Source organism: Leopardus geoffroyi, chromosome A1 (assembly GCF_018350155.1).
Source record: "Leopardus geoffroyi isolate Oge1 chromosome A1, O.geoffroyi_Oge1_pat1.0, whole genome shotgun sequence".
NCBI classification, from domain to species: Eukaryota; Metazoa; Chordata; class Mammalia; order Carnivora; family Felidae; genus Leopardus; species Leopardus geoffroyi.
In genome coordinates, this window is record NC_059326.1 from 174127774 (window position 1) to 174150469 (window position 22696).

At 40.0% G+C, this 22696-nt stretch overlaps 1 protein-coding gene and 1 long non-coding RNA gene across 2 annotated transcripts in view; both read left to right on the forward strand.

Annotated features, from left to right (window-relative positions):
• LOC123610166 overlaps positions 1–2000 on the forward strand; it is a 67106-nt gene extending 65106 nt beyond the window's left edge. Inside the window, exon 4 of the long non-coding RNA XR_006718120.1 lies at positions 312–2000. This is a non-coding gene — a long non-coding RNA (uncharacterized LOC123610166). The remainder of the gene's footprint in view (positions 1–311) is intronic.
• A 1673-nt stretch (positions 2001–3673) lies between these two features.
• THOC3 (THO complex 3) lies at positions 3674–21972 on the forward strand. Its single transcript, XM_045500956.1, has 6 exons — positions 3674–4037; positions 4802–4958; positions 6382–6586; positions 13702–13863; positions 13983–14083; positions 21388–21972. The coding sequence occupies exons 1-6, from the start codon at positions 3771–3773 to the stop codon at positions 21549–21551; spliced, it is 1056 nt and encodes a 351-aa protein (XP_045356912.1). The 5' UTR covers positions 3674–3770; the 3' UTR covers positions 21552–21972.
• The last annotated feature ends 724 nt before the right edge of the window (positions 21973–22696 follow it).

The window sequence follows — 22696 nt, forward strand, 5'->3', positions numbered from 1 at the left end:
CTTATTTATTTTAGAGAGAGAGAGTGTATGTGAGAGACAGAGCACAAGTGGGGTAGAGGAAGAGAGAGACAGATCACAGAATCTGAAGCAGTCTCCAGGCTCTGAGCTGTCAGCACACAGCCTGACATGGGGCTCGAACTCACGAGCTCCGAGATGAAGTCGACTGCTTAACTGACTGAGCCACTCACATGCCCCTCTTCCTTTAATTCCTTGAGCATCTTTAAGACAGTTGTTTAAAGGGTTCGTGTAGAATATCTGCCATCATTTGCCTGAAGTGACAGACTCTTTCCTGTTTTCTTTTGTAACAACAGCTTCTCCAAAGCTCCCCGCTATCAAAGGACTTAAACTTCAAGCTTCCTTCTTTCCTTGTCTACTCTTCCTTCACTGTAGGATGTCTCCCTCACCCCCTGAAAATCCCCTCTACACATCCTGTCATCTCTGTTATTATTTATATCTCTGCTATTATTTATATCCTGATTCTGCCCTGAGTGACCCTAAAAATCCAAAGACTCCCATATGTAAAAATATCCTTCAGAGTTGAGCAAAGATCAGCTCCTGAAAGAGAAATTTTGGTGACAAAGGGACTATTAAAATGGTCCATCAGACAAATTCTTTAAAAATATGAATATCAAAATGATTACAGAAATGCTGAGGGATTTTTATAGATTCAAGGAGACTAAGGAGATATGATAACTCAATAGAATATCAGATCCTAGACTAGATCGTGTACTGGAGAAATGCTCTAAAGGGTATTACTGGCTAAACTGACATCACTGAAATACAGTAGATAAAATTCTATGTTATTGTTCAAATTAACAAAGTTTATAACTATCCTGGAGATAGGAAACAGAATATCCTTGCTCTTAGGAAATATTCACTGAAAAATTTAGGGGCAAAGTGTAATGATATATGCAACTTACTCCCAAACATTTAGGACAAGATATGTATATGGGTAGAGAGAGCAAAGGAAACAAAATGCTAAAACTAGGTGAACCCGGGCCATAGGATTAGCAGTGTTCTTGCAACTTTTATGTAAATTTGATTATTTTTCTAAATACAAGTTTAAAAAAAATGGCCAATGCCTCTGTTTCCCTGAATTTTATCTCTCCTTTGAGATTCTCTGCCTTCAATCACATAGCCCCCACACGTATGCTGTTCCACCTTCAAAACAGTTGTACCATGCGCTGTCTCAGTGAAGACCAGCAGGATACACTTATCACAACTGAGGTCCTAATGTTTCTGTTTACAGAATATAGAAAAAGAACACAAGGGAAAATGAAATAAAAAACACACATAATGATGTACAAAAATATAAAATTAATACAGAAATGCGAAGAATTACGTTTATAACATGGAGGTTTCAGAAACTGAGAATCAGAGTGTAGGTTTTGGAATCAGTCACAGCTGAGTTCTAATCTTTGCTCTGTCCATTAACAACCATGTGATCTGGAGCAGAACATTTTGCCTTTTTTCTTCTTTAGTTTCCTTGTCTGGAACCCAGAGACAGAAATCCTCTGTGTTTGTAGGAAAAAAAAAAAAAAAAAGCTAGCATATGAAGAAAATTCCTGAAAAGAAAAGTTTAAGGAAGGAAAGCTAGACACCAAATGGTCTCCTACCCCAAGATTTTAGTGGACTTCATGGGTATTCTTTGGAGTCTAAAAAGCTTTGAAGTCTATAAGAATTTGTGGTTGCACTGGGGTAGAGAAGAATATGGAGGAAAGAGAAGGGCCTTATTTGCTAAGGCCTTCATCAGAGTATGTGCTTTACATGTGGATTCATTTAGTATTTAGGATCTTATGACACTTCCCTATGTTGCCGATGGAAATAGAGATTGTTAGAATGCTTTCATTTTGGCAATATCTATTCAAATAAAAAAGTGCATATGTGCACAATGAAACTTGCATAGGCAAGTTTATAAGCATATTTACTACAGTATTGTTCTTTTTTAATATATATATTTTTATTTTTTAAGTTTGTTTGTTTATTTATAGCAGGAGCAGAGGAAGGGCAGAGAGAGAAGGAGAGAGAGAGAATCCCAAACAGGCTCTGTGCTGGCAGCACGGATGTGGGGCTTGAACTCATGAACTGTGAGATCATGACCTGAGACAACAGACAACCTGAGCTTAACAGACTGAGTCCCCCAGGGCGACCCTTCTGCAGTATTGTTCTAAAAGCAAATTCAAGGACACTATCGATTAAGGGGATCAGTTAAATAAACTGTTATACATGCATGTCATTAAAGACTCATCCATGAAATAGAATGAGACATTAGCATATACTATAGATTATGTGTGTTTACCAAAGAAAACAATTTATGTAAGGAAGGCTGCTATTTTTGCTGGGCGGTGGTGGTGTGGGAAGGATATATACAGACCAATCTACCTTTCCAAAGGTGCTTTTTTACACTTAAACTATCTCTGGAAGACCACACAAAAATTTAATAATGTTTTTCAGAAGGGGAATTTGGAGACACAGGAGGTAAACTTACTCTTTTTACTCTATTCCCTTTTGTATTTTCTATATTTGTTACCAAGTGCTCATATCACTTTTTTTTTTTTTATATTATCCTTTTAAAAAAAGGTTTGTTTTTAAACAAATTTCCAGCCACCTGCTTACCTCCAAACCCCTCTCCCAGCCCACAGTCCTTCTCCAGGGCTTTGGTTGTCGTGGCAACTCACCACTGGTTTCTTCAGCAAGAAACTGCTGGACTTGTGGTTTAAGGTAGGCGTGGTAAGGATGGAAATACATAATCAAAGAGGGAGTGTGTGTCACAGGTAGGCATTTATTGTTTACTCTGTATCTTTTATGTTTTTGCATATGTAATCATGTGCATATATATGGTGTTGCGGGATCATTGAACGCTGATCGTCAAGAAAGAATTCTTGAGATGTTTTACAGTGCAACTTACTAAGTTTATTTAAATGGCACCGGGACAGGACGTGGGCAGAAAGATCCACGCTTTTGCTATATGCAGCCAGTGGTTATATGCTTACTGTTAAAGGGGGCGGGGATGTGCAGGGAGTATTAGATCATAAATGTTTTCTTTGAATTTCTACTCGTAAAACTATTTTTGCAAGACTTCTCCGGTGCTTATCATTTAGCTGGATATTAACTAGTGGTGGGATATACAGGCAATCATGGGACCTTTTAAGAATGTAGCAACCAGTACGTATATGCTCCTTATCAGAACTATGCAGGCTGTATAGATCGGCCTTCTGCACTAAAGTGAACATATTTCTGCTTCTATCACTCACCAGTAGTACCTTTTAAAAGCGGAGAATTTGCCTATTTAAAGACTTCCCTAGGCTCCTTCTCAGTCCCTCCCCTCCTGAACTGTGGACACCCACAAACCCCTAGTTCACCAGCCAGAGTGTGGAGAGTCTTCTGCTCCAAGGGAGGGGACTGAGGGTGGGGATCAATCCTAGAAAAAAATGTCTTTCACTGATGGGGAACTGAGGTTTAGAAGGATTGCATTGGTTTTCTTTTTCAATTAAATAGGGATACAAATATATCTACCTGGCAGTAGGTAAGGGGGAAATAGGCCCTAAAATCCTTAGAATCATTAACTGTGAAAGATACTTAAATCGTAATCGTATTTGAAAAGTAAGGAAGCTCGCGCGCTGCATGCCGGGATTTGTAGTCCCCTCCGGATGGCCCACAGTGCGGCTGTGCAGGGGAGAGCCGCTCTTCCGGGCGCAGGCGTGCGGCAGCGGCGGCAGGACTGACTGGGCCAAAGCGGCTGTGTCCTCGCGGGCCACCGGGAGCTTGTCATGGCGGTTCCTGCGGCGGCCATGGGGCCCTCGGCGCTGGGCCAGAGTGGTCCTGGCTCAATGGCTCCCTGGTGCTCAGTGACCAGCGGCCCAACACGCTACGTGCTGGGAATGCAGGAGCTGTTTCGCGGCCACAGCAAGACGCGCGAGTTCCCTGCGCATAGCGCCAAGGTGCACTCGGTGGCCTGGAGCTGCGACGGGCGTCGCCTTGCCTCGGGGTCCTTCGACAAGACGGCCAGCGTATTCCTGCTGGAGAAGGACCGGTTGGTGAGCTGTCAGGGACCGGCCCAGCAGGAGAGAGGGGCCGTGGTAAAGGGCGGTGTGGTGTTGAGGGAGAGAATGGGGGTGAAAAGGAGGGTGGAGGCAAGGGGTGTGGGGATGTTGGGAGTGTGCAGTGCACGAGAGAGGAGTGTGGGAGTGATGAGGCTGGTGGTTAGGGGTCAGGAGGGGGTGTGGTGGAGAGGTGGACGGCGGTGGTAAGAGGAAGGTGGGGGTGCGAGGGAGTGTAGTAGTGAGGAGGAGTTCAGATGAGGGGGGCGGGGGGGGGAGATGAAGACGGGTGGTGAGGAGGGTGGATGGGACTGGGGTGAGATGGGGGTGTACGAGAGTGGTAGGAAGGTGTTGTGTAGTGTGAGGAGTGGCTACGGTGCTGTGGTGCTGGTGAGGTCCCCATGGTGGTGAGGGGGGCCCTTTTGAAAATAATAGGGCTTTCTGTGGGGATGAGCAAGACTGGGAACCTGGGTGGTAGAGTAAGGATGGAAAACCAGAAAGAAGGAGGAAGGACAGGGAGGACAAAAGAGTAAGGCCATTGGTATGGAACCCAAACCTCAGAACAGTTTAGAGTGACTGGGGAGGAAGTGAGGGTGAGTATTGGGAGTAGTTTGGCAGAAAGGGCTTGGAAGGATTGGTGTCTTTTAAATTATCCAGATCTTTGTTGGTCACAAGGTACTTTAGTTTGAATAAGGTTAAAAAAATTACATGTGGAGGCAGGTACTTTTGTGTGTAGTGATGTTTGGATTCTCTTATTTCAGGTTAAAGAAAACAATTATCGGGGACATGGGGATAGTGTGGACCAGCTTTGTTGGCACCCAAGTAATCCTGACCTCTTTGTCACCGCGTCTGGAGACAAAACCATTCGCATCTGGGATGTGAGGACTACGAAATGCATTGCCACTGTGAACACTAAAGGTGACTCTTCAGAGAAAGGGCAATAGGAATGAGCTACTTCTAGTCATTCAACAGGCCTTTCCTGAATTATCTTCTCTATTTGTGGTCTTGTGTTAGGTATGAGACATACTGGGCTGAATAAGACAATCTCCAGCTCCTAGGACCTGTACTGGGTTTAGTGCAGGGAGAGAGACGTACGCGTAAAAAAAACCCTATGTGATATGACATGGTTGGTCTTAACTGGAGAGGTCTAAAAGATGGACACTCAGAATGGAAATGCTTAAGTCTGCCTATGGAGACAGGGAAGGTCTCACAGATTTGAGCAAACTCTTAGAATAGCTAATAGGGATTTAGTGGTCAGGGTACAGTGGGTTGGTGGGGGATAGGAGGCAGCTCTAGGAGGGAACTGCATGTACAGATGTGTGGAGAATTTATGAAACTGTTGATAGGCTAGAATGGCTGATCTTGGAATGAATGGTCTTGGTGGTCTGGGACAAAATGAACTGGAAGTCGTGCAGTATGTTTGTAGAATCTGTTCTTCACCAGATATTGTTCTGTAAACCTTGAGGCCATTTATTATATTTTATTGACTAACATGTCATTGATTACAAGATGCACCAATATTTTATGTGCTAGTAGGAAAGAAGATAAAGCTTCTAGGTAACCATGATGCACCAAAAATTTTGAGATGCATCCTGTTGTATTTTAAGGTACATTATAGATAATAAAGTGTGAAAAAAATATGCATCATAGAATTGGTAAAGTTGATGACATTTCTAATCAATGTGTTCACTGTGGGCCACTGGACTTTTTGACAAGACTGGTACCTGGACATGGAATGTTGTAGTGCTTTCTCCAAGTAGACGGCTGGTAATGCATGTGTGATTTAGGTGTAACATGGATGAACATTCAAAACTGGCTGTGTATATATCTTAATACCTACCAGAAAAAAAGAACTAGCCTGTAGAATTCATTGCTAAATTGAAACTAAATTTATTTAAGAAATTTTTTGAGTCAATTTTAAGAAAAGTCTTGAGTAAAGAAATATAGCTGTTAACATAGGACAAAAATTGTGAAAGTGGCATTCGAATGACTGGAGTTTGGGAAATGTTGGTGTAAGAATAAGAGGCTTTGGAGTTAAATCTGGCTTAGATTTTGGCTCTATTACATCATAGCTTTGACATTTTGGCTCATCTCTCTTATCTTCCATTTCTTCATATGTAAATTGGGAATAATGAAGTGTCCATTAGAGAATTATTATGAGGACCCAAAGGGGGGAAATTTGTAGATGAATGTGCTGGTCTCAAAATTGTTGAGTAAGTGGTCATTCCCTTCTATTGACTAGGACCTTAGTGAATAGCTCTGGTCTTTGTATGATAAAAAAAATAAGCTTCTGGAGGATTATGGGCAAACAATATCTTGCTGATTATATCTGGGTTTCCAGGGGAGAACATTAATATCTGCTGGAGTCCCGATGGACAGACCATTGCTGTGGGCAACAAGGATGATGTGGTGACCTTTATTGATGCCAAGACACACCGTTCCAAAGCGGAGGAGCAGTTCAAGTTTGAAGTCAATGAAATCTCTTGGAATAATGACAATAACATGTTCTTTCTGACAAATGGCAATGGTTGTATCAACATCCTCAGGTGAGAGGATTCTAGCTTAGGAACTGTCTGATCTTTGTGCTGGGTGCTGTGGTAGATACAGAGATGAATTAGATGTTGAGTCTGTCCTGAAGGAGGTCAAAGGACAAGTGGTAATAAAGAATCCTAACCTCTGTTGAGCACCTTTGAGCCAGGCACCTTATATTTTACTTAAGTCATCACAGAAATTCTAGGGGGTTGATAGTATGCATCTTATTTGACAGATGAGGACCTGGGATTCACAGAGGTTAAATCACTATCAACTAGTGAGCACTAGAAGTAGATGCACCTTGAATTGTGGATAATTTGTACCCATAAAGTCTTAGCTTAAATATCACTTACCCTCCAGGGAAGCCATCTTCATCATCTTCCTACTTCCCCAGGTTAGAAGCTTATTTTTTTTATTAAAAAAACAAACATTTTTTTTATGTTTATTTTTGAGAGAGAGAGAGAGAGACAGACAGAGTGTGAGTGGGGGAGGGGCAGAGAGACAGGGAGATACAGAATCTGAAGCAGGCTCCAGGCTCTGAGCTGTCAGCACAGAGCCTGACATGGGGCTCGAACTCGTGAACCGCGAGATCATGACCTGAGCTGAAGTCAGATGCTTAACTGACTGAGCCACCTAAGGGCCCCAGAAGCTTATTTTATGTACTTCCTGTTGGAAGCATTTCTCATTCTATGTTATAATTTCATGTTTATTTGTATCTTCCATTTGACTATAAATTCCATGAGGGTAAGGACCGTGTGTAACTTGTTTACTCTTAAATCCCTAGTGCCTAACTTAATACTTGCTACACAGAGTTAGGATCTCATTAAATATTTATTCTGTAAATGAATGAAATGGTGGAATTGAAATTCAGGCTTGTCGATTCTATTCTTTCTGTTATTCTGGGTGGGTAATGCAAGGCAGTATGAAATAGGTTATGTTAGAGAGTCTAGGAATTTGCTATGGAACCCCAAGGAAAGAAATTTATATGGACTGTGGGAGTTGGAGCTTGAAGGAGGCACCTTTTGAGCTTGATCCTTAAAGTTGAGGAGAATTTTAAGAATCAGCAAAAGGGAACCATACAGTGGACAAAACTGGTGTGAACGAGCATGGTCTATTTGGGGAATAGTTGGTAGGTCAGAGTTGCTGGGAGTGGTGGCAGATAAGGTGTCTGAAGAGAGGGCCTGAAAATGGGAAGATAAAGTTGAGATATAATCTGGGATCAGATTATAAAAGGCTGGAATTCTATGCTTAGCAGCTTGAATTTTATTCTGTAGTTAGTAAGGATTCTATATCTTTTTTCTTTTAAAGCCTTTTTATCAGAAAATAAAACACAGATACAGAAAATCACTTAAAACAATGTATAGCTTAATGAACCATTATATGCCCAACATCTTTGTAACCCCACCCAAGTCAAGAAATGTAACTTGTTGGCCATCCCAGAAGTCCAAACATGTGCTTTTCCTGCTCATATCTACCCCTCCTCAAAAGGAAACACTAGCTTGATTTTTATAGTATTTCTTTATAGTTTTAGCGACCATGTATGCATTTCTAGATACTCTTGTTTTGTGTATTTAAAAAATATGGATGTCTTTTAAGTATGTTACACTACCAAGTCACTTTGCATCCTTCTTTTACTTCTAATTTAGTCGTTGAAAACCTGCAGATATTCTCCTAGTCTGAATTTAGCTGATTTCACATGCTTATTTATTTGTTGGAATATAAGGTATTTCCTCTCATCTGCTATTTGGTTAATTATTACTATTATTTATTATTATTATTTTTAAAATTAATTTTATTTTTTTAATTTACATCCAAATTAGTTAGCATATAGTGCAACAATAATTTCAGGAGTAGATTTCCTTAATGCCCCTTACCCATTTAGCCTATCCCCGCTCCCACAACCACTCCAGTAACCCTCTTTTGTTTTGTCCCCCTCCTGGTTTTTATATTATTTTTGCTTCCCTTCCTTTGTGTTCATCTGTTCTGTGTCTTAAAGTCCTCATATGAGTGAAGTCATATGATATTTGTCTTTCTCTGACTGACTAATTTTGCTTAGCATAATACCTTCTAGTTCCATCCACATAGTTGCAAATGGCAAGATTTTATTCTTTTTGAGGGTCAAGGAGGTTCATTCAACCATCCATTAAACATCTACCCTGTGGCAGACCTGGGCTGAGCGCCAAGAGTACAGATGTGAAGATCAGCTAGTTTCTGTGCCCAGGAACCCACAGTCTGGTGTGGAGATGGTGACAATTCAGTGTGACAGTGGTTTTGTAGAAGAGTAACTCAGATTGCGTCTCACCCCTGCTGAAAACACTACAGAGGCTTCCCTTTGAATTTTCCCCAGATCCAATCTTTTCAGGCTGTGTTCCTTTCTGTGTCTAGGTCTTAAATTACCTCTTCTTTTTTTTTTTTTTTTTACCCAGCAATGGCTGTGTAAATTCTTTAATTTAATTTAATTTAATTTAATTTAATTTAATTTAATTTAATTTAATTATTTTAATTTAATTAAAAAAAATTTACAAACAAGTTAGTTAGCATATAGTGCAACAGTGATTTCAGGGGTAGATTCCTTAATGCCCCTTACCCATTTAGCCCATCTCCCCCTCCCATAACCCCTCCAGTATCCCTCTGTTTGTTCTCCATATTTATGAGTCTCTTATGTTTTGTTCCCCTCCCTGTTTTTATATTATTTTTGCTTCCCTTATGTTCATCTGTTCTGTGTCTTAAAGTCCTCATATGAGTGAAGTCATAGGATGTTTGTCTTTCTCTAATTTCGCTTAGCATAATACCCTCTAGTTCCATCCATATAGTTGCAAATGGCAAGATTTCATTCTTTTGATTGCCAAGTAATACTCCGTTGTATATATATACCACATCTTCTTTATCCATTCATCCATCGATGGACATTTGGGCTCTTTCCATACTTTGGCTATTGTTGATAGTGCTTCTATAAACATTGGGGTGCATGTGTCCCTTCAACACAGCATACCTGTATCCCTTGGATAAATACCTAGTAGTGCAATTGCTGGGTCGTAGGGTAGTTCTATTTTTAGTTTTTTGAGGAACCTCCATACTGTTTTCCAGAGTGGCTGCACCAGCTTGCATTCCCACCAACAATGCAAAAGAGATCCTTTTTCTCCACATCCTCGCCAACATCTGTTGTTGCCTGAGTTGTTAATGGTAGCCATTCTGACAGGTGTGAGGTGGTATCTCATGTGGATTTGATTTGTATTTCCCTGATGATGAGTGATATTGAGCATTTTTTCATGTGTCGCTTGGCCATCTGGATGTCTTCTTTGGAGAAGTGTCTATTCATATCTTTTGCCCATTTCTTCACTGGATTGTTTGTTTTTTGGGTGTTGAGGTTGATAAGTTCTTTATAGATTTTGGATACTGGCAAATAACTTCTCCCATTCTGTCAGTTGCCTTTTAGCTTTGCTGATTGTTTCCTTTGCTGTGCGGAAGCTATTTTGATGAGGTCCCAATAGTTCATTTTTGCTTTTGTTTCCCTTGCCTCCGGAGATGTGTTGAGTAAGAAGTTGCTGTGGCCAAGATCAAAGAGGTTTTTGCCTGCTTTCTCCTTGAGGATTTTGATGGCTTCCTGTCTTACATTTAGGCGTTTCATCCATTTTGAGTTTATGTCTGTGTATGGTGTAAGAAAGTGGTCCAGGTTCATTCTTCTGCATGTCGCTGTCCGGTTTTCCTAGCACCACTTGCTGAAGAGACTGTCCTTATTCCATTGGATATTCTTTCCTGCTTTGTCAAAGATTCGTTGGCCATACGTTTGTGGGTCCATTTCTGGGTTCTCTGTTCTGTTCCACTGATCTGAGTGTCTGTTCTTGTGCCAGTACCATACTGTCTTGATGATCACAGCTTTGTAGTATAGCTTGAAGTCTGGGATTGTGATGCCTCCTTCTTTGGTTTTCTTTTTCAAGAAGAAAAGCTTTGGTGATTTGGGGTCTTTACTGGTTCCATACAAATTTTAGGATTATTTGTTCTGGCTCTGTGAAGAATGCTGGTGTTATTTTGATAGGGATTGCATTGAATATGTAGATTGCTTTGGGTAGTATCAACATTTTAACAATATTTGTTCTTCCTATCCAGGAGCATAGAATCTTTTTCCTTTTTTGTGTGTGTCATCCTCAATTTTTTTTCATAAGCTTTCTCTAGTTTTCAGTGTCTAGATTTTTCACCTCTTTGGTTAGATTTATTCCTAGGTATTTTATGGTTTTGGTGCACTTGTAAATGGGATCGATTCCTTGGTTTCTCTTTCTGCTGCCTCACTGTTGGTGTATAGGAATGCAACTGATTTCTGTGTGTCGATTTTATATCCTGCAACTTTGCTGAATTCATGAATCAGTTCTAGCAGTTTTTTGGTGGAATCTTTAGGGTTCTCCATATAGAGTATCATGTTAATCTGCAAAGAGTGAAAGTTTGACCTCCTCCTGGCTGATTCGGATGCCTTTTATTTCTTTGTGTTGTCTGATTGCAGAGGCTAAGACTTCCAATACTATGTTGAATAACAGTGGCGAGAGTGAACACCCCTGTCTTGTTCCTGACCTTAGGCGGAAAGCTCTCAGTTTTCCCCATTGAGGATGATATTAGTGCTGGGTCTTTCATATTTGGCTTTTATGATCTCGAGGTATGCTCCTTCTGTCCCTACTTTCTTGAGGGTTTTTATCAAGAAAGGATGCTGTATTTTGTCAAATGTTTTCTCTGCATCTATTGAGAGGATCATATGGTTCTTGTCCTTTCTTTTATTGATGTAATGAATCACGTTAATTGTTTTGCAGATATTGAACCAGCCCTGCATCCCAGGTATAAATCCCACTTGGTCATGGTGAATAATTTTTTTAATGTATTCTTGGATCCGGTTGGCTAATATCTTGTTGAGGATTTTTACATCCATGTTCATCAGGGAAATTGGTCTATAGTTCTCCTTTTTAGTGGGGTCTCTGTCTAGTTTTGGAATTTTTTTTTTAATGTTCATTTATTTTTGAAAGAGAGAGTGCGAGGGGGGGAGGGGTAGAGGGAGAGGGAGACACAGAATCTAAAGCAGGCTCCAGGCTCCAAGCTGTCTGCACAGAGCCCCACTCAGGACTTGAACTCACAAAACGTGAAAACATGACTTGAGCCAATGTTGGATGCTTAACTGACTGAGCCACCCCGGCGCCCCTACTATTTGGTTACTTAAGAATATTGTTTACTTTGGGGCACCTGGGTGGCTCAGTTGGTTAACTGTCCCACTCTTGGTTTGGGCTCAGGTCATGATCTCATGGTTGTGAGATGGAGCCCCACGTCAGGCTCTGTGCTGGGTGGGGAGCCTGCTTGGGATTCTGTCCCCCTCTCTCTTTGCCCCTCTTCCGCTTGTGCTTGCTTGTGCATGCACATTCTGTCTCTCTTTCAAAATAATAAATAAAAATAAACTTAAAAAAAAGAATATAGTTTACTTAGAAAAGACAGGATAAATGCTTCTTGTCATCAGATAATGAATTAGTTCTCTATCACTTACAAAGATAATCAGCTAGTTTTAAGACTCATTATAAACTCATGTATTTAAGCATGGTAGATGTGTTTCAATCTATTGGAATAATTATCCTTATGGAAGCTCAAATTATCCCATCTTTAGCCAGTGGGAGCCTCTTCAAGTTGATTCCTGAGTCATTTTTTTGACAGTGTTAGTAGTCTTCAGTTTCTTGCTCTCTGGTATGATGAGTATTCCAAGTTCATCTTGTATGCTTCCTGCCTCAGACCTTTAATCAGAAAATTCTCTAAGAATCAATCCCTGGATTCTTTTTCTGAGAAATAATATTGGAGCTACCGATGTCCATATTGATACGTTGATTATTATTTCTAGACCTTTCCAGTGGATAGAGCAAGGAAGCATATGTGTATGTATGTATTTGTTTTTTTATTAAATTTTTTTAATGTTTATTTTTGAGAGAGAGAGAGAGACAAAGTGAGAGCTGGGGAGGGGCAGAGAGAGAGGAGACACAGAATCTGAAGCAGGCTCGAGGCTCTGGGCTGTCAGCACGGAGTCCCAACACGGGGCCCGAACTCACGAACTGTGAGATCATGACCTGAGCTGAAGTCAGAAGCCCCAGGCTGAGCCACCCAGGTGCCTCTGTGTGTATTTTTAAAGATAAAATATCTTGTGAATTCATACTGATAAGTTCCAGTTAAAATTCAGGACTAGAGGAATTTTACTAAATATCTTCTATATTATAAGTAACTCTTTCCTTCAAACTGAGTATTCAGGTTCTCAAGGACACGGGATTACAGAATTAGAATATCCCACAGTTACTTATTACCTTTATCCATGTTATATGTGGAGATATCTCAGAATAACAGTATTACCACTACCACCACCAATACATACACAAGAAGCTATATATGTAATGCTCATTGACAGTCCTATGCTGATGAATCTCTAGTCATTTGATTGTTAAAGCTCATTCTTTAGCTTTCTCAGGAACAGGGTTCATGGGAACAGTTTTCCCTGAGTTCATACTTATTATAATTTATAGACTTAATAAAACTTACAACTACTTTATTATATTATGCTTAGTATTTGAGCTTTTTATAATTGATAGTCACTTTTGCTAGACATAAAAATCCTCGCGGCCTGGAGCCTGCTTCAGATTCTGTGTCTCTCTCTCTCTCTGCCCCTCTGCCACTCATGCTCTGTCTCTCTCTCTCTCTGTCAAAAATAAATAAACATTAAAAAAAAAATTAAAAAATCCTTGGGACACTTGGGTGGCTCAGTCAGTTAAGTGTCTGCTCTTCATCTCAGCTCCGGTCTTGATCTCAGGGTCGTAAGTTCAAGCTCCACATGGGCCCCATGCTAGGCGTGAAGCCTACTAAAAAAAAATCCTTGATTCATATTTTCTTCCCTGTATAGCTTAAATACGTTAGTCCATTTTCTTTTGGCAGAAAGTCTTATTGTCAGAAAGGTCTGATGATAATCTAATTTTATTTTTTTAAAGTTTAGAAAAGTTTGTTTGAATTATAGTCTGATATTTGTTATGTTGTCTTACTTTGGTTTTCTTCTTCAGCGTCTCCTGTTGTTGTCTCAGTACCATAGTCCTCTTCCCATAGTTTGATTGCCATCTGTCTTGTTTCTCAGCTACCCAGAGCTGAAGCCTGTGCAGTCCATCAATGCCCATCCTTCCAACTGCATCTGCATCAAATTTGACCCCATGGGGAAGTACTTTGCCACAGGAAGTGCAGATGCTTTGGTCAGCCTTTGGGATGTGGATGAGTTAGTGTGTGTTCGGTGCTTTTCCAGGTAAGCAGCCCTGCCAGTACTTTCCTTGCTGGATAAGTTAATTTTACTTCATTTTGGGTGAAATTGTGCCCTCCTCTTATTGGGTTATTCTAATGTCTCCTCTGTCTACTCTGTTATAGGCTGGATTGGCCTGTGAGGACCCTCAGTTTTAGCCATGATGGAAAAATGCTGGCATCAGCTTCAGAAGATCATTTTATTGACATTGCTGAAGTAGAGACAGGTAACTGAAACCCTCACTACCATAATGATCTTCTCTCTGTCATCTGTAGCCATCAGGACTTCTGTCTTGTATTTTCATCTTCACATTACTACTTCACCAGTATTAGCATAAATGAATTTGTCTGCTTAAGACAGGTTTGTTTATTATGACTGCTATAGTTGGGTCATGAGGGAGCCGAGAGTTAAAAGAAAGGTCTGAAAGAAAGTGATTTAGGAAAATATTTTGCATTTTATTAACTTTTAATTCTTCTATTATAATGAAAATTTTAAAATACAGAAAATAGGAGAAAGAAAAAAGTATGACCTGTGGTCCCACCATCTAAATACAATCTCTTTAAGTGTTGTGATGTATATTTTTTTCTATATTTTGCTTGTGTGTAACTTAAAAAATACATATTTTTAAATAATTTTAGGAATTATCAAATACATGTGATTTGCTTTAAAAACAACCAACAGAATTTGAAAATAGAAAAATGGGAGAAGAGTATCCATTTTACAGAAGAATTTCCTCAGATTTACTTATTTTTAATTGAAATTTTTTTTCGTTATTGAGGGATAGTTGACATATAATGTTATATTAATTTCATGTAAGACAGTGATTTGACAGTTACATGCATTATACTGCAGTATAATGTAGTAAATTGACTACAGTCATTGACTGCAGTAAACGTAGTCAATATACAACATTATTACAATGTTGACTGTGTTCCCCTTGCTGTACTTTACATCTTCATGACTTACTTTTTTTGTTCCTGGAAGTTTGTGCCTCTTAATCACTTCACCTATTTCACCCATTACCCTAACCCATTCCCCTCTGGCAACCACCAGTTTATTTTCTGTATTTATGAGTCTGTTTTCTATTGTTTGTTTACTTGTTTCTTTCTTTTTTTTTTTTTTTTTTTTTTTTTAGATTTCATGTATAAGTTAAATCATATGGTATTTGTCTGTCTCTGTCTGACTTATTTCACTTAGCTTAATACCCCATAGGTCCACCCATGTTCTTGCAAATGGCAAGATCTCATTCTTTTTTCATGACTGATTAATATTCCACTGTGTATATATACACCACGTCTTCTTCATCCATTCATCTATCCATGGACACTTGGGCTGTTTCCGTATCTTCACTGTTGTAAATAATGCTTCAGTAAATGTAGGGGTGCATGTATCCTTTCCAGTTGGTGTTTTTGTTTTCTTTGGGTAAATATCCAGTAGTGGAATTAGTGGATCATATGGTATTTCTGTTTTTAATTTTTTTTTTTTTTTTTAAATTTTTTTTTTTTTTTTTTTTCACCGTTTATTTATTTTTGGGACAGAGAGAGACAGAGCATGAACAGGGGAGGGGCAGAGAGAGAGGGAGACACAGAATCGGAAACAGGCTCCAGGCTCCGAGCCATCAGCCCAGAGCCTGACGCGGGGCTCGAACTCCCGGACCGCGAGATCGTGACCTGGCTGAAGTCGGACGCTCAACCGACTGCGCCACCCAGGCGCCCCTGTTTTTAATTTTTTGAGGAACCTCCATACTGCAAAGTTTTTGCTGAAAGATCAGCTGATAAGACTTATGGGTTTTTCCTTGTATGTGACTGTTTGCTTTTCTTTTGCTGCTTTTAAGATTCTCCCTTTATCTTTAATTTTTGCCATTTTAATCATTATGTCTTGGTGTGAACCTTTTTGGGTTCATCTTGTTTGGAGCTCTCTTTGCTTCCTGGATTTGGATATCTGTTTCCATCCCCAGATTCAGGAAGTTTTCAGGTATTATTTTTCCCCCTTTCTTCTCTCTTCTCTTTCTGAAATCCTTATAATGGGAATGTTAATTATGCTTGATAATTTTGCAGAGGTCACTTCACCTATTCTCACTTTTATTATTCTTTTGTCTTTTTGCTGTTAGTTTTGATTGTTTTCTGTTACCTTGTCTTAAAGATCTCTGGTCTGTTCTTCTGCATCCCCTAATCTGCTCTTGATTTTCTCTAGTGTATTTTTCTTTTTTCTTTTTTTTTTTTTTTTCAACGTTTATTTATTTTTGGGACAGAGAGAGACAGAGCATAACGGGGGAGGGGCAGAGAGAGAGAGGGAGACACAGAATCGGAAACAGGCTCCAGGCTCTGAGCCATCAGCCCAGAGCCTGACGCGGGGCTCGAACTCACGGACCGCGAGATTGTGACCTGGCTGAAGTCAGACGCTTAACCGACTGCACCACCCAGGCGCCCCACCTCTAGTGTATTTTTCATTTCAGTTACCATATTCTTCATCTCTGACTGGTTCTTTTTTACATTTTCTGTCTCTTTGTTGAAATTCTCACTGAGTTCATCCACCTTTTCTCAAGTCCAGTTGAGTATCTTTATGACTATTACTCTGAACTCTTCATCACGCATATTGCTCATCTCTGTTTTGTTTAGTCCTTTCTCTGTGTTTTGTCTTATTTTTTCATTTGGGACATATCCCTTGTCTCCTCATTTTATCTAACTGTCCGTGTTTGTTTCTATGTGTTAGGTAGGTCAGCTACATCCCCTGACCTTGAAAGTAGTGGCTTTACGTAGAAGAGGTCCTGTGGTGCCCTGTAGTGCTATCCACCCTGGTCACTGGAACCAGGTGCACCAGGGGTGCCCCTGTATGGGCTGTGTGCACCCTCCTGTTGTGGCTGAGCTGTGATTGCTATGGGCATGCTGATGGGTGGGGTTGGCCTTCAGCCCAGCTGGCTGCAGTAACCCGCTTTGCCTGCTGCATGCGCACTGGGCAGGGTTTGCTGCCCATGCTGTTGAGAGGCCTGGCTGCAGCTGCCATGGGCTCAGTTGTGGGGGGCGTTGGCACTCAGCCTAGCTGCCTGTAATTAGCCTCTGTGAACAGCTGCAGGTACATGGAAGGGCAGGGCTAATTCTTTGTGCAGCCAGCTAAGAGGCCTGGCTATAGGAACTGTGGGCAAGCTGCTGTGTAGGGTATCTCCCCTGTCCTCTAGGGGAGGTGTCACTTTGGAGGCGTCCCATCTGGGGCTGCTTGCTGGGTGTGGCAGGGCAGGAGCTGTTTTGGAGGGGTGCCTGCGGAGGCCAGTGGGTTGGGTAGGGTGGGTGGTAGGAGAATGCTGGGGCGGGGCATGTGTTGCTAGTGAGGAAGATGGAGAGAGTTAGAACTGGTTTCTGCAAGCGTCCAGCTAGAGCTAGGCTCAGGGAAGCCAAGAAAAATGGCACCTGCCAGCACTTTTTATTCCTGGAGAAATCTCCTGCAGATCTCTGCCCTTCTGGCACACATCCTAAAATTAGTCGATAAATATCCTTCATGTATACCCTAGGTGCTTTTCAAGTTGCTGCTTCTGTGCTGTCTCCGACTGAGAAACTTAGTGTGTTGACTCTTCTGCCCTCTAGTTCTCCTGTAGTTAAGCCCCGCTGATTTCTAAAGCTCCCAAAGTTAAGCCTTGCTGATCTTCAAAGCCAGACATTATGGGAACTCGTCTTCTCAGTGTAGGTCCGTAGGGCTAGGCTTGCCCTGTTTGGGATCTGATTCCCTCACTCCATGCTTGTGATGTCCCTTCTGTTTGTCGTTATTTGCACCAGGGGTTTGGTTCCTGACTCACGTCTCCACCTCTTCTACCCTTTCAGTGTGGCCTTCTCTCTATATTCAGCTGTGGAAGATCTCTTCTGCTGGTCTTCAGGTCATTTTCAGTTAGTTATGATAGACATACTTGTTCTCTCAGTGTGTCTCTGAGAGGAGGTGAGCTCAGGATCCTCCTACTCTGTCATCTTCTGTCATTACCCTCAGATTTATTTTGTAATGTAGCTCTATTGTTTTTGGAAATACATGATACTTTAGTAAAAGAATTGAAACTGTGTAGAAAACATCAAACAATAAAATTAAAAAGTTGAGATTCCACAATTTAACAATGCTTCTGTTGATGACACTGTGTTGAGTATTGTCCAGCCATTCGGACATGCAGCTCCTTTGTCACCCTTGTTAATGTGATGCATGGATACTCTCCTGCTCCAGGATGTGACTGCCTCACTTGAGGATGTTATAGCTTCTTACATGGCCATGGCTGTTGAGCTCTACTGCTACTTTTTTTTTTTAATGTTTATTTATTTTTGAGAGAGAGACAGAGTGTGAGCGGGGGAGGGACAGAGAGAGAGGGAGACACAGAATCCAAAGCAGGCTCCCGGCTCTGAGCTGTCCGTGCAGAGCCCCATGCGGGGCTCGAACTCACGAACTGCGAGATCATGACCTGAGCCGAAGTTCGATGCTTAACTGACTGAGCCACCCAGGTGCCCCTCTACTGCCACTTTTCATGCAGTTTAGAATTCCATTGAATTATATCAGTATATACTTAAACTGCCAGTATATACATATATATGCCTGTAGATACTTTAGTTGCCCATCTATTTGGTGGTTTCTCATCTGCACCATTATAAATAATGCTGTGAGAAATACCCTTATGCACTTCATTTTACTAATGCGGTCGTCCTTTTGGGTAAACTATTGAAGTGAATTTTTGACTGAGTCCAAAGTGCTCACATTTTGTAAAGGACTAAACCACTTACTGAACGGTTATCATAGTGTTTGCTCTTAACAGTGCAAGTGTGTGCTATTTTTCCCATGCCATCTTTGTGCAAGTTTAATTGTCTGCCTCACCTAATACATATAAAATGTGATTTAGTTCACATACAGTCTTCAGAACTATATCAAATATGGCTGTATTAATTTTTGTAAACAGTTCAAATACTTTTAACAAGTTTTTTTTTAATTTTCTTTATAACTGAGGCTAAAAACTAAAAGTCAAATGATTATCAAAGGGAAGCACAATTATATTTACAGCATTGTTTTATGCACAAATGGGAAATAGTCCAAATTTTCATTATGATGAGCTAATTAAATAAATTGTGATGCATCCATATTACAGTGTGCCAAGAGAAAAAACATAGCTCTGTATGTGCCGAAATGGAAGATTGGCAAGGCATTTTACTGAATGAGCAAAACAAGTAGCCAATCAGTGCATGTGATGTGTTCCCCTTTAGGTGAAGAAGCTAAAGCTAAGTTGGTAGAAAGACTTTTGAAAGAATTTATTTCAGGGACACCTGAATGGCTCAGTTGGTTAAGCGTCCGACTTCGGCTCAGGTCATGATCTCATGGTCCGTGAGTTTGAGCCCCGCATCGGACTCTTTGGCATCAGCTGACAGCTCAGAGCCTGGAGTGTGCTTTGGATTCTGTTTCTCCCTCTTTCTCTGCCCCTCCCCTGCTCATGCTCTCTCTTTCTATCTCTCAAAACTGAATAAATGTTTAAAAAAATATATTAAAAAAGAAAGAAAGAATTTATTTCAGACTTAGAAGATTGGGAGAAAACTGCAGTAGGGAAAAAGGATAAATTAAAAAAAATTTTTTTTATGTTTATTTATTTTTGAGAGGGAGGGGAGACAGAGCGTGAGCAGGGGAGGGGCAGAGAGAGGGAGACACAGAATCCGAAGCAGGCTCCAGGCTCTGAGCTTTCAGCACCGAGCCCGATGTGGGGCTCGAACTCACAAACTGTGAGATCATTACCTGAACCGAAGTCAGACACTCAGCCGACTGAGCCACCCAGGTGCCCCCCAAAAAGATAAATTTTGATTTAAATTATAATGTAATTATTATTATGAAATCAGTTAAATAAAATGAGAAGTTCTGTTCTTCAGTCACCCTAGGCTCATTTTAAGGACTTTAGTAGCCACATGTAGCTAGTGGTTTCTATATGGATGGCACAGATGTAGAATGTCTCCACCATAGAAGTTTCTGTTGCCCAGTGCTGCTCTGTACCCTTGTACTGTTTGAATTTTATGCAGTAAGCATGTCTTTGTATATTAGTTTGTAAAATAAGAGTAATACATGTTCATTGTAGAATATTTAGAAAATGCTAACAAATACAAAGAAGAAACTAACAGTCACATATAGGCCTATAATTTGGAGATAGTTGTTCCTAACATATTGGTATATTTCCTTCCAATCTTTTTTTTCATATATAGATATCTATATCGCTATATAGACATCTATATGTGTGTGTTTGTGTGTATACACTATATTTGGAATCATGTTTAGTAAGATATTATATCTTACATATTTTTATGTTTAAATGTAAAACAAAGTAAGAATTTTATTTCTGATAGCATACGTTTTAAAAGTCCACTTATTTTCAGCTTTTAGACACATCATACGTATTACACCAAGTCTTTTGGAACTTTGGTGGTCTGGAGTAGTAATGTCAGTCTCACCCAGATAGCACCTTCTTTATCATTCAGAGATTAAGCTTTCCAGTAAAACTGTCAAGATGTTTATTTAGGAAACATTTTAGAAGTCCTCTTCATATCTACCCTGGTTTTCTTGAACTGCATAAATTTCTTTATCTTAACCAATCCCAAGTGAATTTGACAAATGACTTCGAGTTAAAGGCCTAAAGAGAAGTAAAAGGGGAGTAGCAGCCTCTGAAACTATTCTTGGTATTTGTATAATACAGAAATTTGCTCAGACGTATAGCTAGACTGCCAGATCCTAGCATCATGAAGAGTGGTTAATTGTCCCTGAAATAAGATTACTTAAAAAAAAGAATCTCTCCTACTCTCCCTATACACACATGTATTTGCATATGTATATAAATATATATATACATATATTTAAAGAGCCTTATAGAAATATAATTTATCATATAGTTGACCAATTTCAGGTATATAATTTAATGCATTCTGCATCTTTAACACCACATCGCTAATGCTTTACTACATTAATCTTAACCCTAAGGTTGAAGAAAAGTAAAGCAGGACTAAAGGGATAATGGCTTTAGAAAAGTCCTGTTTAATTTCAATAAGTAGGAAGAATAACGTTTTTGGAAAAAGAAATCTATCTATTTGCAAGACATTGTGATTTAGCAGAAAGATCTGTAGCTTTGAAAACAGACTTCATGTGCTGACTGCTGCTTCCTTGAGGTATGACTTAACTGTTAAGTCACTTGTTCCTTTATAAAATGGGGTTTAAAACGTTACCTATCTTGCTGGGATGTCATTGTGCTTTATTAAAATAAAATAGAATTCATCTGATTCATAAGGGGTGCTCAACAAATGGTAGCTGCTACTACTGTTTTCCTAGGGAGACACAGTACGTTCAGAGCACAGCCTCTGCATTCAGATCTTGCTCTGCCACCTACTGACTTGTGCCCTCTTTGTGCCTCTGTAAAATGGGGTGATGACTGTATCTATCCTATAGGGTTAATAAGGGGATTAAGTGAGTTAATGTAGGCAAGTACTTCATGAATGTGTTTTCCTATTATTAACATATTTATTGGTTTCTCTATATTGATTTTTATAGGAGACAAGCTATGGGAGGTGCAGTGTGAGTCCCCGACCTTCACCGTGGCTTGGCACCCCAAAAGGCCTCTGCTGGCATTTGCCTGTGATGACAAAGATGGCAAATATGACAGCAGTCGGGAAGCAGGAACTGTGAAGCTGTTTGGGCTTCCTAATGACTCCTGATAGGGGGACCTGATGTAGGGAGAGGAGGCACTGGCAGAGGCCTTCCTTTGTGTATTAGTTTGGTCTGTTCTCTTGGAGTTGGTGGGCACCTCAAGTATTTGTAAATTGGTATAAATTATATACGTCTTTGTCAGTCTGCCTATTCCAGTTCCCTTCTTGTATTATGAGCTCTTCCCATTCTTTCCGCCCTGCAGGAGGGCTCTGCATGATAACACCAGCATATCTTGTCCTCTGGGGACCTCCTGTCTTCCCTGCTTTTAGATGTATGGTAGACTTTGTTGTGTTTGTTTCTGTGTGGACAATATCTACTTTGGGGGAGTGAGTGAGGGAGGGTGAGATGGGGATGGAGATTTTTTATAATAAAGAAATGTACATACTTTTGAGAATTGAGCATTTAATAAAACTGAATTTAATTATGGGACTTCTAAGACTTGAAAAGTTATGGTATTTTTGCTTTTTTTTTTTTTATATTATTATAGGGAGATGTAGTTTTGCATTAAAAAAAAAATCTCAGATTGAATTTACAGGTTGTATTTCTATCATTTTTTGTCCTAACCAAGAACTCTGGAAATGCAGGGACGTAGCATGAAGTGTATGGCAATAGCAATCCTTAAAGTCTTCAGTTTATGTGTATGTATAACTGGTCTAAATGTACAAGGATTTGTAGACAATAAATTTATGATAAACATTGAGAAAAGTAATAAAATATAAGTAAATCCCAAATCAGGATAAGACGTATAGATTAGAATAGAATGTCAAGACTGGGGAAATTAAAATAGAAATATGCAAAGAATGAGGGCCTGAGGCTGTGCCCCCTGGTGGCAAAGTGAAGAAGGGATAAACCAGTTAATTCTTAAAAAGCAAAGCACGTGCCAGTTCCTCAAGGAAAACAGAACTTTTGTTAGCTCTTACCTCCAAAAGAAATGGCTCATATAGGAGATTACCTGTGAGCAATATCTTGATCTTCATTGTGTTTTAATGTATCTTGGCATTAAAAAAATAGGAATATGCCTCAATAAATGATGTTTGTAGAAATTTTGGAAAAAGATAAGCAAAAAGAAAAAATCATATTTCTCCTCCCAAGAGATAATCACTAGTATCCCATGCTCATAGTTATAAATGGTAACATGTTTATACAAATCCTG